The sequence below is a fragment of the Notolepis coatsorum genome (genome assembly GCF_963971535.1).
Source record: "Notolepis coatsorum genome assembly, chromosome: 4".
Lineage (NCBI taxonomy): Eukaryota > Metazoa > Chordata > Actinopteri > Aulopiformes > Paralepididae > Notolepis > Notolepis coatsorum.
The window spans coordinates 70,618,668-70,633,975 of NC_140168.1; the positions used below are offsets into that span (position 1 = coordinate 70,618,668).

A 15,308-nucleotide genomic window follows, 5' to 3' on the forward strand; every position below is an offset into this window, starting at 1 on the left:
TTTTTATGTTTACTAAAAGAGAAATGATAGAACTAATTATTTTTCTAACCTGAGACTCATTGGCATTGGCTCATTTTCTGTGAACAACATATAAAATAACACATTTTCATTCAGTGCACCCCCCGCCCCCCCTACACATTTATTTGACATACATGGTGTCGGTTCACTTTGTACCTTCACCTCGTTTCATTTTTCAAGATAAACATGATTTATTCCATTCATGTCTGATTATAATTGATAAGTGATCTAGCAGAGGTAAATTGCAAATATTAACCATTATGCTTTCTAGGTTGCTTGTAATTGAGATAAAGTTAACATCTGTTAAGTATCTTTACATTAACACATTCAGCACCGGAGCTATATGGCGAATATACCGGTAGGTATAGATGGCCACCGCTTTAATCAATGAAAGGACGGGGAGATTTGAGAGTGGTTAAAATATATCTTAAATTATGGCTATGGGTCTAATACACCCGTCGCTTATCAATCATGTACAAAACGGATTGTTTTTTCATCTGTACATTTCCGTTTTTATACCGTTTTGAATATGAGTATAGTTTGTGATTTCTAGTAATTCCAGAGAAAGACGCGATAATAGCCCTTTAGTGGAATACACAAAACACGTTGTCATTTTTCTGCTGATTTATGAATCGTTTTCAAATAAACGCTAGATTATCGATAGTATATGTGTCCTCATGCACGATACAGAAAGCGGGCTGAAAAATCGTTTATCCGTGCATTGGTCGGCGCCAACGGCACGCACACACACGTTGTGATCGCTGTGAAAGAAACATCTGATTAACCCAAGATTGGTAACATAGAGTCCTTACCTCACATCTGATGTCCTGCAAAAAGATTAATCCAATTCCTGATCGCCATTCCAAATATTGATCGCATTTATTGATCCAACGTTATATATCCAAAACACATAATCCACGCTGCTCAGTGTCCCCAGTCAATGTGGTATAACGATACTGCATGCCCGAGAAGGAAAACCTGGACCGGATTTTTTTTTTTTTATGCAGTCCCAGCCAATCCAATCCAATGATGTGCAATACCATCCGGGAGGCGATAGGCGGCGGTATTTGCCCTTTTGCGAGCTCAGACCCATTCCCAACGATAACATCAGGTTGGATGGATGAAAATGAATGGATATCGCTAATAAAAGATAACGATTAAAACCAGACTATACTCGTGATTGGCGACGCTCAATGAGTTAACAGTTATGGCTTTATCGTTTTCAAATCTCAGTAATGGTGTGGGTCCACCAGACCTGTGAACATGGGTGAGTAACAAAAATATTAACAGATGCATAACAGTTCAACTATAAGTGTATCGAGACAGGTTGACATGACATCAGAAAACTGCATTTTGGGAAAGTGGGAATTGAGAGAAAAACCCAGTTTCCTGCTGGGAATTCCCTTTGAAGGCAGGGCATATTTCCCTAGTTCCAACTTCAATTTAGTCTAGTTTATTTGACAATTATTAAAACATACGTTACAGCAAGTCATGTGTGCTAAAATGATCAAGGATTAATAAAAAGAAAGTTGGATTTCCATTGTGGTCCTTGGTCTCAGCAGCACATAGTATTTATCATTACCATCATCAGCCTAAAGTATATTAGTTAAACTAATACAACATTGTTAATAAAATATGTACTAAAGCCCAAATCACCAGCAGATACACTTTAATTATATTCATAGGACGTATCTCACGCCTAGGAAGCTGTTTGCTATGGGACTGGTGACTGACTCTAGATGCACATTGTGCTCTCTGAAGACCGCGGGCACTTATATGCACATGTTTTGAGATTGCCCTCCAGTGGCTCATTTTTGGAAATCCATAACGACTAAGCTCTCAAACATATGTAATTTAACAATCCCATGCACAGCGCCCTACACTACTTCTGAACAAATGTCTAATGTCTTTTGTAGGGTTTGTGTTTTAAATTTTTAACCCGAACCCTTTTTTTTACTCCATTTATCATTTCTATTGTCATTACTGTACCGTTAGTTGTTATTTGATATTGTTATGTTTATTATTGTTAATATTATTATTGACTTTGTTACTGTATAGTGTGCTGTGGTGTTTTGTTTATATAAAATAAAATTTCTATCAAAAGAAAGAATTTACTAAAGCAGGAAGCCCCCCTCCACCGTCAGTCTCCCGAGTTACTCTGGGACTTTTTGTAGGAGCCATTTCCTAACGTTCACCTAGAAACCATACAGGTTCAAACCCTGTTTGATGGTCAAAGGAAACACATTCGTGTGCTGTGTGAGAAAATTTGCATCTTTGTTCTCCACCGTGGAGGATGCAGGTTTGCTAAGCTAGGTCTGGTTCTGTGGCTGTGTTCGATTCCCTGACACTAGGAACATAGTGAAGATATTTGGGGGCCCTGTGACTGAATGTTTAGTACACCACATTAAATAAATAAATGAACATTTATTGCTAATTTGGTCATTATGTATGTGTGTGTGTGCGTGTGTGTGTGTGTGTGTGTGTGTGTGTGTGTGTGGACCCATCTCGCGAGAGCCATGGCCCGCCTAGCGGCATGTAACGGACTCCTTTTCCACCAAGGCGTTTTGAGCGCCGGTCCTGGGCCGGTGCCTAATCTCCAACCAGTTCATTGTGTTTCCAAAGCTAAAAGAACCGGCTCTCGGCCAGGAAAACTCTTTTCTGGAACCAAGAACCCGCGTATGTCAGGGGCTGCATTATCGAGAGCAACGTGACCGACTAACGCTAAGACCGCATGTTAAAAACGCAGAGCTTCAGTGGGCAGAGAGCGCACATTAGGAGTTGATGAATCTAGTGATCTATGCACAAAAACTTCACAAAAGATCTCTTAGTTAGATCAATATTGTGCTGTCAGAACAGTCTTATGTTTGTAATAATACACTTTATTTGTAAAGCACCTTTCATACAAGAATTGCAGCCCAAAGTGCTTCACAGCAGTGATACAGTAGGGATACAAATTGGCATAATTATAGACATAACATTTGCAGATAAGATTGATATTAAAACCTCCCGGAAATGTTATTAAAACCTCCCGGAAATGTTGTAATAGATTTCGGTGATTAAAATCTATGAACATTTTTTATTAAAAAGATTAAATCTATTAAAATCTACATTAGAATCTATAAAAGACTTTAGCAGGTTTCTGACTAAATAAAAGCAATGCATAAAGTTCAGACATAGAATGAGTATAAAAATAGACAGATAAGACAAATAAGAGCAGTGCAATAAAATACATAATTTAGCATATGATACAGTACAATAGTGCAATGCAATAAAATTAGGGATGTTCGATATTGGCTTTTTCACCAATATCCGATATAACGATATTGTCCAACTCTTAATTTCCGATATCAACCGATACCGATATATGCAGGGTTTCCCCCCCCCCAAAAAACACAACATTATGCATACTTTTCACAATAAATAAAATAATAAGTTGTTCTTACTTGCCTGGGTAAATAATTTTTTTTTCTTTTTTTGAAAACAGATACCAATAATTTCCGATATTACATTTGAATGCCAATATTGGCCGATAATATCGGTAGGCCGATAATATCAGACATCCCTAAATAAAATAGTTATCATCTACAGTACAACAATCACAGTCTGGATGCAATGAGTCCAAGCAGCAGAGTGTATTAAAAGGCTATGGAGAAGAGGTAAATCTTTAGCTTGCTTTTGAAAATATTTAGTGATCTAGCCTCCCTAATGTCCATAGGTAGGGTGTTCCATAGCTTTGGTGCATAATTCAATAAATCAGTAATAGATGATTGTAATGTTCTAGGGGGCACAAGGGGCACATTGTTCACTAGAGAATTGGCAATGTAGCTTGGTCCTGTTCTATTTAGTGCTTTGTATATAAGGAGGAGGACCTTAAAATAGATTCTAAATGTTAACAAAATGTTACTGATTTGGTCTCTCCTTTTGGTTCTAGTCAATTCCTAGCTGCAGAGTTTTGAACAAATTGAGTTTTTCTGCAATTTCTTCGGGGGTCCGGTAAGGAGTGCATTACAAGTCGGCATGGATCAGTTTTTCAGCGTCCTTTTGATTTATAAATGGCCGTACTTTAGCTATGTTTCTAAGGTGGAAGAATTGCCCCATATTGCTCAGCAGCATTTCTCTTTTTGTTATGGCCAACTAGTAGGATTTCAGTTTTGTCCTCATTTAATTTTAGGAAGTTGTCATCCATTTGTTTATTGCTAAGAAACAGGCAGACATGGAGTCGATAGCTGTGGGATAATTTGGTTCAGCAAAGATGTACAATTGTGTGACATCTGCGTAGCTATGGAAACATACATTGTGTTTTCTAACGATGTCCCCAAGTGGCAGCATGTATAGAGAGAATAATAGTGGACCAAGGCAGCTCCCTTGTGGAACTCCAAAGTAGATGCCATGTTTCTCAGAAGCATAATCTCCAAGCGTAATATTTTCTCCCTTTGATATATGTTCTGAACAGAAAGACCAATTCATTAGGAAATCATGGTTAATCGTGTAGAATGCTGTGCTTTGAGAATTGAGACTTATTTGCATCCAAGTTTAGTCAAATTATTTTAGTGAGAGCAGTTTCAGTGCTGTGGTATGTTCTGGCCTATAGTTGGTCAGTACATTACTGTCTAGTTTGGGTTTCTTTAGTAAGGGTTTTATAACAAATATCCACTTAAAAGATACGGTAGGTATATGCTCAATACAGGAAGTGGAGGAGTTAAAGGTGCTCCCATAGTCGAGCGGACTGTACGCGGACTGGACTCCTCGGAGGTCCGCTGAACTCTGAGCTTTCAGTCGAGCGTACCTCAGCAGACCAATTTCCTACATGTCTCGCGCCAGTTTACACAATTGTTCCCACGCTGTTCAACTTCTGTCATGTCGTCGTCATCCGATGTCAATAAAGAGTACCGGTATCTTATCTCCGTTTCCAATATTTTGATAATAAAACGGGCAGTTTTACACACTTGAATAACAGGTATATAGGCAGCGAGGTGCAATGTACCGCATAGGCTTGCTCAACATGAGGTGGACAGCGGTGGTGCTGAAATCACGCATTGCATGAAATAAAAACACCAGTTTTATTTCGAAATATTGGAAACGGAGATAAGATAAGATAAGATATTCCTTTATTGATCCCCTTGGGGAAATTCAGGCATCATAGCAGCATGGGGGGGGAGGGGGTACAGGTAGTAAGTATGATATTTGAACATCGTCCCCAAAATGAATGGAAGAGACATACTCTATGTTATCTCCGTTTCCAATATTTCGATAATAAAACTGGCAGTTTTACACACTTCATTTAGAAAAGCCATTCTCTTTTGCGAGTGAGAAAGCGAGTGGTCAGAGTAAAATGCAGATCGGCGTTACATTAAATGCAAGTCGATGTCAACCAAAACACCAAGCAGCGTTTTGTGTGACACCAAGTCAGCGGCGTGGACGTCCGCACATTAGAAAATTGGACCTTCGCACTTGGAGTCCGCTTTGGGTCCGCTTTGAGTCCGCGCAAGTCCGCTCGACTATGGGAGCACCTTACATTCAATTTTATAGACCTCAGTTGATGTAATGCAAGTGAATTTTCCACCGGTTACTTTTTGCAGGGTATACAGATGGTATCTGTGTTTGCATCAGGACTAGGGATGTCCGATATTATCGGCCTACCGATATTGGCATTAAAATGTGATATTGGAAAATATCGGTATCGGGTTTAAAAAAAAAGAAATTATTATTATTCTTTTTTTTTTTTTTTACATTTATTTAACCTTTATTTACCCAGGTAGGCAAGTAAGAACATATTCCGATTTTATTTATTGTCAAAAGTATGCATAATGTTGTGTTAATTCCACAACAAGAGATATGTAATGTTAATTACCTGAAATTATTCCGTTTTTTGGGGGGGGGGGGAAACCCTGCATATATCGGTATCGGTTGATATCGGTATCGGAAATTAAGAGTTGGACAATATCGGTATATCGGTATAAAAGCCAATATTGAGCATCCCTAATCAGGACTAATGCCGGCTCGGATTTATGTTATTGAAGAATAATGCAAGTTCTTCACATATTGAAGCAGAGGACTACAGAGAGGTGAGGGCAGTGTTGAGTATCTGGTCAATGGCAGTGAATAAGAGTTTCCAGCATTCTCTGTGATAATCTTAGAAAAAATAGTCCTTTCTTGCCACTCGTATTTCTTCGTTATAGGCAGTCATGGCTTCATATATATATATATCACAGTGAACTGTGAGGTTAGTTTTCCTCCATTTTCGTTCAGCAGCTCTACAGATTATCTTAGTCTGACCAACACTGCTATTTAACCATGGGGAGATTTTGTCAGTCGACTTATTTTTTTTACCTTCAATCAATAGAGACAGAGCATCTAGAGTAAATGATAGGGTGTTGTTGAGATTTTCAACCATGCAGTTTAAAGAACAGTCTGGCTGGGTGGCAGTGTTGTAGTCGAGTCACTAAATATCGAGTCAGAGTCGAGTCTAGAGTCGCCAGTGTTCGAGTCCAAGTCCGAGTCACCAAAGAAGAGCCTGAGTCGAGTATGAGTCCCCATTACCCTAGTCCAAGTCCAATCAAGGTCGAGTCCACTCCTCTATGGCAGTCAAAGAGCTGACATACAAATAAAAAAAGGTCTACATTAAACATAAATGACAGCGGTCACCATTTAAAAAAAAAGGGGGGGGGGAGTTTATTTACTTTGTGTGACACAATAGCCAAACAAATGCACTAGCCATCAATATATTTTGCCAAATCATTAGGGCCTATTAAAAAAAATAAACATATTTATTAATTAACAAGTGTCCTCGTCTGCACCTTCAGAGTCTGAATGCAGTCAATGCTCGAGTCCAAGTCCAAGTCCGAGTCATCAGTGCTCAAGTCCAAGTCGAGTCACGAGTCCTGAAAATCAGTCAAGGACTCGGACTCGAGTACTACAACACTGCTGGGTGGTTCCCATAGTATCATGATATTTGAGAACCTTTCTTCTGCCATGTCATCATCTAGTACCCTTCACTGAACAACGGTCTCCATTTTAGTCTGTTAAGATTAGCATAAAAAAATAGATATAGTAATGGTCGGATATAGTAGGTAATTCGATTGCTGACACTTTATCAATGTTCAACCTTGTTGTTAAGTCTAGGGTGTTACCATGTTGGTGAGTGGGTTCATTTACATGTTGTATTCGCTCAAAGCTGTCCAGTAGGTTGATAAGCTCAATATTATTAGCTCCGAGAATTCCTGCAAAAATAGTGATGAGTATATAAAGTGATGAACAGACAGTTCAGCGTTGAGCTCAATAGCAAGATATTAAAGTGATGTAAAATCACCTCTCTCTCACGCTCTGATTTAACCTGCTAGAAGCCACTACCCAAGACACAGTAAAAGATTGAGAGAGAGAGGAGAGAAATAATGAAAGAAAGAGCTGGATGAGTGGCAAATAAAGATGCCCACACATGCATCTTTGTGTAACATATATATTTTACACACACAATAGTGTAATGTCTTAGTGTAACCCAGTATAATTATGTACAGAGTGCTATATGGTTTGATAGGCAGTATAATTACTTACAAAGTACTGTAGGTAGCATATTAACAGTATAATTACTCACCGAGTACTCCATGGTTTGGTAGGTAGTATATTAAAAGTGTCATTACTTACAAAGAACTTTATGGATCAAGAAGAGTTAGTAATATAGTCACAGTATAATTACTCACCGAGTACTCCATGGTTCCTCGTGGACGTTGGAAGGACATCCGCTTGACATCCTTCTTGTCCTTCTTGTCCCTCTCCGGGCGACCCTTCTGCCCCGTGTCTGGAAGCAAAGCAGACGGCAGGGCATTGTTACGGCTGGCGCTCACCGTCCTCCTCTCCTTCCTCCTCATCCTGTCTTCCTCTGCTCTACCTCCACCTCCCCGCGGCACATCATCCGCCCATCCCACAGGCTGGCTGGCTCCAGGAGGCAGGGCTGGGGCGGATGGAGTGATGGATGAATGGGAGGGTGGGAGGGAGGGAGGGAGGCAAGATGATTAAGGCAGCCGGCTCAACTCAGCACATCTCATCGATACGCTGTCAGCTCTCCCTCCCTCCCTCTCTCCTTCCCTCTACCCGTCTCTGCTTTTCTCTCTCTCTCTTCCTCTGTGCAGGAGGCTGTTCGGCTTACGACTGAATCATCTTTCAGCTAAACGTCTATGTTACAGAGCCCTGGAAACGATGATAACCAGCTAGCTGCCTGCCTGCCAGCCTGCCTGCCTGGGCTCTGTGTGTGACGTGTGTGTGTGTGTGTGTGTGTGTGTGTGTGTGTGTGTGTGCAGTGATGCAAGCCCTCTGCCAACTAATCTGCCTCCTGGTTAGCTAGCTATCCTGCTAGCATCAGCTGCTGAACCTCCCCCTCTCTCCCAGCTGCTGTGACTGCCTTCCTATCTCCTCTCCTCTCCTCCTCTCCCCCACCCTCTCTCTCCCTCCTACTCTCCTCCTTGCTTACGAGGGCTAGAGGGGCTGTTGTCTTGCTAGCTGTAGCCGATTCGTTGACATTACCTGCTTGCCTGGCTAACTACACATCAGCTAGAATACCTTAGCTGTCCCATTTCACTGCCCGTCTGTCTCTCTGTCTTCCTGCCTGACTGTCAGTTATCCTGCTCGTCTTTCTTCCTCGTTTTACCCTCATCTATGCATCAGTTAGCTATTTAGCTATTGCTAGCCTGCTTTGCCTAGCTCTGTTTACTAGGGGTTCTCCGTTTCTGTGGTGGTTTGTTGGCAGCTAATCTACCTGCACTACCTTACCGTCTCCGTCTCCCTCTCTGCAGGTGAGGTGTGTTGAGAAGGGGGGCTGTGAGATGACTCTTACACCCATCTCCCTCTCTTCTCTCTCTCCCCCCAAACACCTCATATTTTTATATTCAGATGTGATTGTATATTGCCTATATTTATGTCTTTCTACTATTACCTTGCTGATACCTGTACCTTAGGAGATGCTGCGTACATTTTCAGAAACACAATCTCAAAACCTCTCACATGTGTTGTGATTATTCTGCCACATTAAAGGATCAATAGGCAGCTCCCGCTTTTTGGCAACATTTTAGATTTTGTATAATATTTCGACACAGTAATCGATTTTTTTCTTTTTACTAAGACTGTCGACACCAAAAAAAAAGAAAAAAAAGGGGGATTTTTATTTGTATATATATATGTTTTTAAGCTCGGCTCTCAACGGGACCTCAATAATTGGATGTACATCTATTGTAGCTTCGCACTCCAGAAGCATTACCAAAAACTACACAAAAACATGCATAGATTATGGCTAGTTTGAATATAATGATATGGAACACTGGTGGGATAAACAAACAACACAAACGCAAAAGCGTGCTCACACTGATGAAAAAAGAACATGTGGACGTGGCTCTACTAAGCGAAACGCACATTTTAGAGGAAGACATAGATACGTTAGCGGATAACACATACCATAATATTAGTCACTCTTCTTTTGGTACGAGAACTCGAGGTGTAGCCATAGTCGTCAGACGTAAATTAAATATCGAATTAAAGGGGGTATGGTCGGATGCTGAGGGGCGTATAACTATAGCTAGGATTGTACACAATAACAGGAAAATAGCGTTGGCAGCGGTATATGCCCCAAATTTGTACGAAGAGGGTTTCTTCACTTCACTAACCGATGAAATGTTAAACCATCCAGAGTACTCATTTATAATAGGTGCGGATTTTAATGCCATTTGGAATCCAAGGATGGACAAATCTTACCTCGCCTTTTCCAGCGAACAAAAAAATTCATCTAAAGCATTAAAAGATTGGTCAAAGACTACAGGGGTAAATGATTTATGGCGTTCACTTAATCCCACGACCCGAAAGTACTCCTGTCGATCGGCGAGACATAACACATTATCCAGAATTGATTATGTCTTTGCATCCCCGAGACTATTTGATAAATATGAAGTGGAAATGATACCCAATGCGCTTTCAGATCACTGTTATTTACTCCTAAAAGCAACATTTGGTATACTATCTTCCCGGGCCCCAAGATGGCGTTTTAATACGATGCTGCTTAACAACAAGGAATTCATTACACAACTCAAAGAAGCTCTCACAGTATTCCTACGGGAGAATGCAAACGCGGTGCAAGACCCCAGAATAATATGGATGTCGGTAAAGGGTATGATCAAGGATTTCACGGATAGATTTTCCTCCATATTGCGCAAGAATCAATGCACAAAACTGTCTGAACTGGAAACGCTTTACTCAACGTTATTTAATTCCTTAAAATACAACAACTCAACTAGACTAGAAAATCAAGTTAACGTACTAAAAACAGAGATCAATGCAATATACAGACAAAAATCGGAAATGCAAATACGCAGCACAAGACAACAGCAGTACTCCCAAGGTTCTAAACCTAGTCACCTATTAGCCATGCGATTAAGAATTAATGCAAAATTTGCAGATATAACTGCCATTAGAAAACAACAAGTACTTGTAACAGACCCCATAATAATAAACGATACATTCAAAGAATTCTACTCCGACTTATATAAATCAGAAACGACCTTTGATCAAAACAAATTGGACACATATCTAAATCAAATTATTCTCCCTAAACTTTCGGAGGATGACGCTAAACAGTTAGAAGCACCGATCACATTAGAGGAACTCAAGAAGGCCATATCCGAAATGAAAAATGGTAAGGCTCCTGGAAGAGACGGTATCCCATCAGAAATGTACCTTTCTTGTTGGGACATATTTGGACCCTTATTACTAAATATGATCTTATACTCAGTCAAGGAGGGGAGCTTCCATAAACACAACAATATTGCACTCATTTCAGTCCTTCTCAAAAAAGACAAAGACCCCACCGAGTGCGGTAGTTACAGACCTTTAAGCCTCCTCGGAACCGATGTCAAACTGTACTCTAAGGTATTAGCCATCAGATTACAAAAGAATATGACGTCTTTAGTTCATCCGGACCAAACTGGCTTCATAAGAGGTCGCCTGATCAATGATAACATAAGACGAATATTGCACGTACTAGAGGCAGACAAAGAGGACACCATACCTAAGGCGATGCTGTCCCTGGATGCTATGAAAGCATTTGACAGGCTGGAATGGTCGTTTCTATGGGCAGTATTAGAAAGGATGGGGTTAGGAAAAGGATTCATTGATATGATTAAAGTATTATACAAGGACCCATCGGCCATGATTACAACAGGTACATTCATCTCCAAAATCTTTCCGGTATCACGCTCAGCCAGACAGGGTTGCCCTCTTAGTCCCGGACTATTCGATCTATCATTAGAGCCTTTAGCACAATATATAAGACAATCCCAATACATAGAACCAATCGTAATCAAGGGCACACAACATAAAATTAGTTTATATGCGGACGACGTAATATTGTTCATGCAAAGCCCCAACACCACATTGCCTCATCTACTCAAGTTGATAGAGAACTTTGGTGATTTATCGGGATTTAAAATAAATTGGCCGAAGTCGGCTTTCCTTCCACTTAACACCCATGCAAAAAAAGACACAACCCTCCCAGTTGCGATACCCATGGTAAAACATTTTAGATGCTTGGGTGTGGAAATATTTCCCACCATAAGACAAACGGTGAAGCACAATTACACAAAAATACAGAACAAAATCAAAGACGACCTGGACAGGTGGGCAAAACTTAAAAACTCAGTACAGGCAAGGGTATCAATAGTTAAGATGGATGTACTACCAAGAATCAACTTCATCAGCTCAATGCTATCCTGGAGAGAATTGGAAGAAAACATAGTAGCCCCACAGAGACTGAAGGACATAGCACACACTAAACTTCCAATCAAGCACTGTGAGCGGAAATTTGGCCCCATAATTACCCATGCAATCCGAACATGGCGGGAAACACAAAAAAAATATCCTAACCCTCAAAAATGGCATAATCACACTCCCATATTCAATAACAATGCACTCTTAATGGAAAAACGTCCTATAAGATTCCCTATATGGGGATTTTTTTTTTTTATCCACTTTTTCTCCCATTTTTCTATATTTTTCTCCCATCCCAATTTCGTATCATCCAATTCAACCCTCCCCTGTCACGAACGCTGTTTCTTGCCTCCCACAAGCCGGCTGAAATGTGGACTAAGTCATACATAGCACAAGTCCCCTCCGGTACTTGAGGTAACAGCAGTCGCATCTTTTCACCTGCGCAGCTCGATCTCTCAGTGTCGAGGAGTAACGCGTGGGAGGCTCACGCTGCCCCCGACACTTCCTGATTCTACTGCGCAGGCGCACCAACCGACTTGTAGGAGTCGCTTGTTCACAACGTTCGATCCCCACCCTTCAGTTTTCCCTCCCCATAATACGGCCAATGTGTATTACTGCGGACGACCAGCTAAACTGAAAACAATGTGGAGAGCTGGATTCGAACACGCGAATCCTAGCGTCTCCAAACTGGTGGCGAGTGCCTTGCCCACTACACCACCTAGCCGCCCATCATTAGGGGATATTTTTAATAACCAGGGCTTTTGTAGTTATGGAGAAATATATTATGCACAAAGTTTAACCTCACCGAGTCCACATGGCTTTTTTACATACAGTTACGCCTATGTTTGAGGTCTCACGGTGTTCCATTAGACATACCAGTTGAACACCACAGATACCACAAATTCTTCTATGAAAGAGAAACATTGAGAGGTTTTGTATCAGGTTTTTATTATCAATTACTAACGTCCTCGTATGAAACCCTCCAACTAGACACTGTCTGGAGGAGGGATATACCAGACCTGGAAAGTGACTTTGATTGGCAAGAAGCATGGGCAAATGTCCGTCTTACATCAAGGAACCCGGACCATCAACAAATCAATCTTAACTATATTCACAGGACATACTTGACTCCTATAAGACTGAACAGAATGGGCCTGAAACAAGACTCAAAATGCTCCCAATGTACAAATGGAGACGAAGGGACATTTATGCACATGTATTGGGACTGCCCACCAGTTAAGGCATTCTGGAAAGATGTGACCCATCAATTATCAAAACTCGTATCTTGGAATATACCAGTACACCCCTCTGTATTGCTTTTGAATGATGTTTTTGAGTTTGCAGTAAATCCACAGCTAAAGAGATTGGTTTTATCGGGTATCACAGTAGCTAAAAAACTGATCGCATCACGCTGGTTTCAACCGGAAAAAATGTGCCGGAAAGTTTGGTCTATTACATATCTCGATGTGATTTATCAAGAAATATCTACAGCAAGAATTCTGGGTCTCAACGAATCCAAAATGTCAATGTGGTTAGAAGTGGTGGAGAGAATAAAAGCTAGCTTATAATGGTAGTGTCTGGTTAGGAGTGAGGGATAATGGAGGTACTATCCAAGGAGGGGTCCGGGAGGGGGGGGTTCGAGCTGGAGCATATGTGTGTAGGGTTTTAGAAAATAGGTATTAGGGGTATATCCTGTATAAGGCATTTGTATAATTGTTAATTTCATTGGATATACACTGTATACGGTAAAATATTATTGTCTTTTTTTTTGTCTTGTTTCTGTACTTGCATGTAATTTTAGCCACCTTGACTGTTAGTTTCATTATGCATTGTGTGTTGAGTACTGACTTTTAATAATTTGTTTTGCAATAAAAAAAAAAAAAAAAAAAACGTGTCATTCTGGTAAAGGGGCAGGAGCTAAAACATCGACATCCAATCAAACAAACGACAAAGTAAAATGATTGGAACAAGCAAGCAGTCTATCACACAAAGGCCTGCTAGCTACCTAGCGGTGCGTGGCTTTGGAGGCATCCTGATGCATTCTGCTTGAGAAGGGTGTTGTCGAACTGACGCCACCAGCGGCAATGCATTATCGTAGCAAAAGCATAATGAAATTTCAACATCCAATAATTTAGGGTTAGCAACGTGGGTCTTAAAAATAGGCTAGTTAGCAAAAATATATATAATTCTCCAGTTCACCTCTCACGCCAAATTATTGAAAAAAAAAGAAGAAAGAAATCACTGGTAAATGGGAAAGAAAACGTTTATTCTCACAATTGTAGTGGAAATGTGTAAGGGATGATCATTCCGTCTTAAATATTACACAGTAGTTTGATGCATCATATTCATAAACCCGTTTCAAATATTCAAGGTTGGGAATACTCCTTTAATATGTCTTGAGGTCTATAAAATATAACAATGGGGCTTTGGGAGAGAAGAGAGGTTGAAACTCAACCTCAAAGGACCTCCAGTTCATAATAAAGTGGGTTGGGATGTGATCATCATTGACCAAACCCCTCATGAGTTTCTTGTGATCCCTATTGTGTAATATACCTCAACACTGTTCAGGTCATGTGATCATGCGTTTTGTTATTGTGAAAGTATAAATTAATGGAGGATACGCCCTAAAGGCAGTGTCTCCAACAAAAGCTGTGTTATCAAGATCTCCCACATGTCCGTTTTGATGGATTAGAATATCCTTCTACATCATTAATGTAAAATTTATTTATAAATGGAACCAGGGCTTCAAGGTTTCTAATAAAAATATTACCAGAATATGACCATTAGATCCTATATGACCATTAGATATTATATGACTATTAAATGGTAAATGGACTGCATTTATATAAAGCTTTTATCCAAAGCGCTTTACAACTTGTGCCTCACATTCACACACCGACTGCGGAGGCAACCAGGGAGCGAAATTAACTTTTTGACTCACCGGCCAGTGGCGGGTAGATGGGAAGAATCTACCCGCCAAGCATATTTCTTACCTGCCAACTTTAGTTTGATAAAAAAATTTTTTATTATTATTTTATATAAATGTTTTTTAATAAAATATATATATTATATAATCATACTTGTGATTGTGTTATCTGCGAGACATCAGCACCTCGCTGTCTGCAAACAGCTCCACTGTCTGTGTGTATACTCGAGTGGCCTCCAGCTCCAGCAAGGATTCTCCGGGGGTGCAGCTGGACCCCAAACGCTACATTCAGCATGCAAAAGAATTCTCCGGCGCTGCACCTGGACCCTAGTCAGCAGCCCTCACTCATGCGATGTAAACCAGGGACTCGAATACGCATGTTGTTGTTGTAGGACATTGATGCCAAGAGCTATCTGTAGCTACTGCTGGATGGCGTTGGGACAACGCCTCAGTGAACTATTTAGTTTACTGCGACATTTCGTAGTGACTAGTTACCTAGCCAACGGAGGTATTATGCACTGGACTATTGCTGGAGGATTTGTTGATGTCGGGAGCTATCCGTAGCTAGCCGGCTGGATAATGTTACACAATGCCTCATGTATTAAACTAAGTGAATAGTTGA

At 40.5% G+C, this 15,308-nt stretch overlaps 1 protein-coding gene across 1 annotated transcript in view; it reads right to left on the bottom strand.

Moving 5' to 3' along the window:
- Positions 1-15,308, bottom strand: part of LOC311226552 (oxidation resistance protein 1-like) — a 179,666-nt gene that overhangs the window by 110,411 nt on the left and 53,947 nt on the right. Inside the window, exon 2 of the mRNA XM_084311972.1 lies at positions 7,716-7,813. Within this exon, the coding sequence (XP_084168098.1) occupies positions 7,716-7,813 (98 nt within the window). The remainder of the gene's footprint in view (positions 1-7,715; positions 7,814-15,308) is intronic.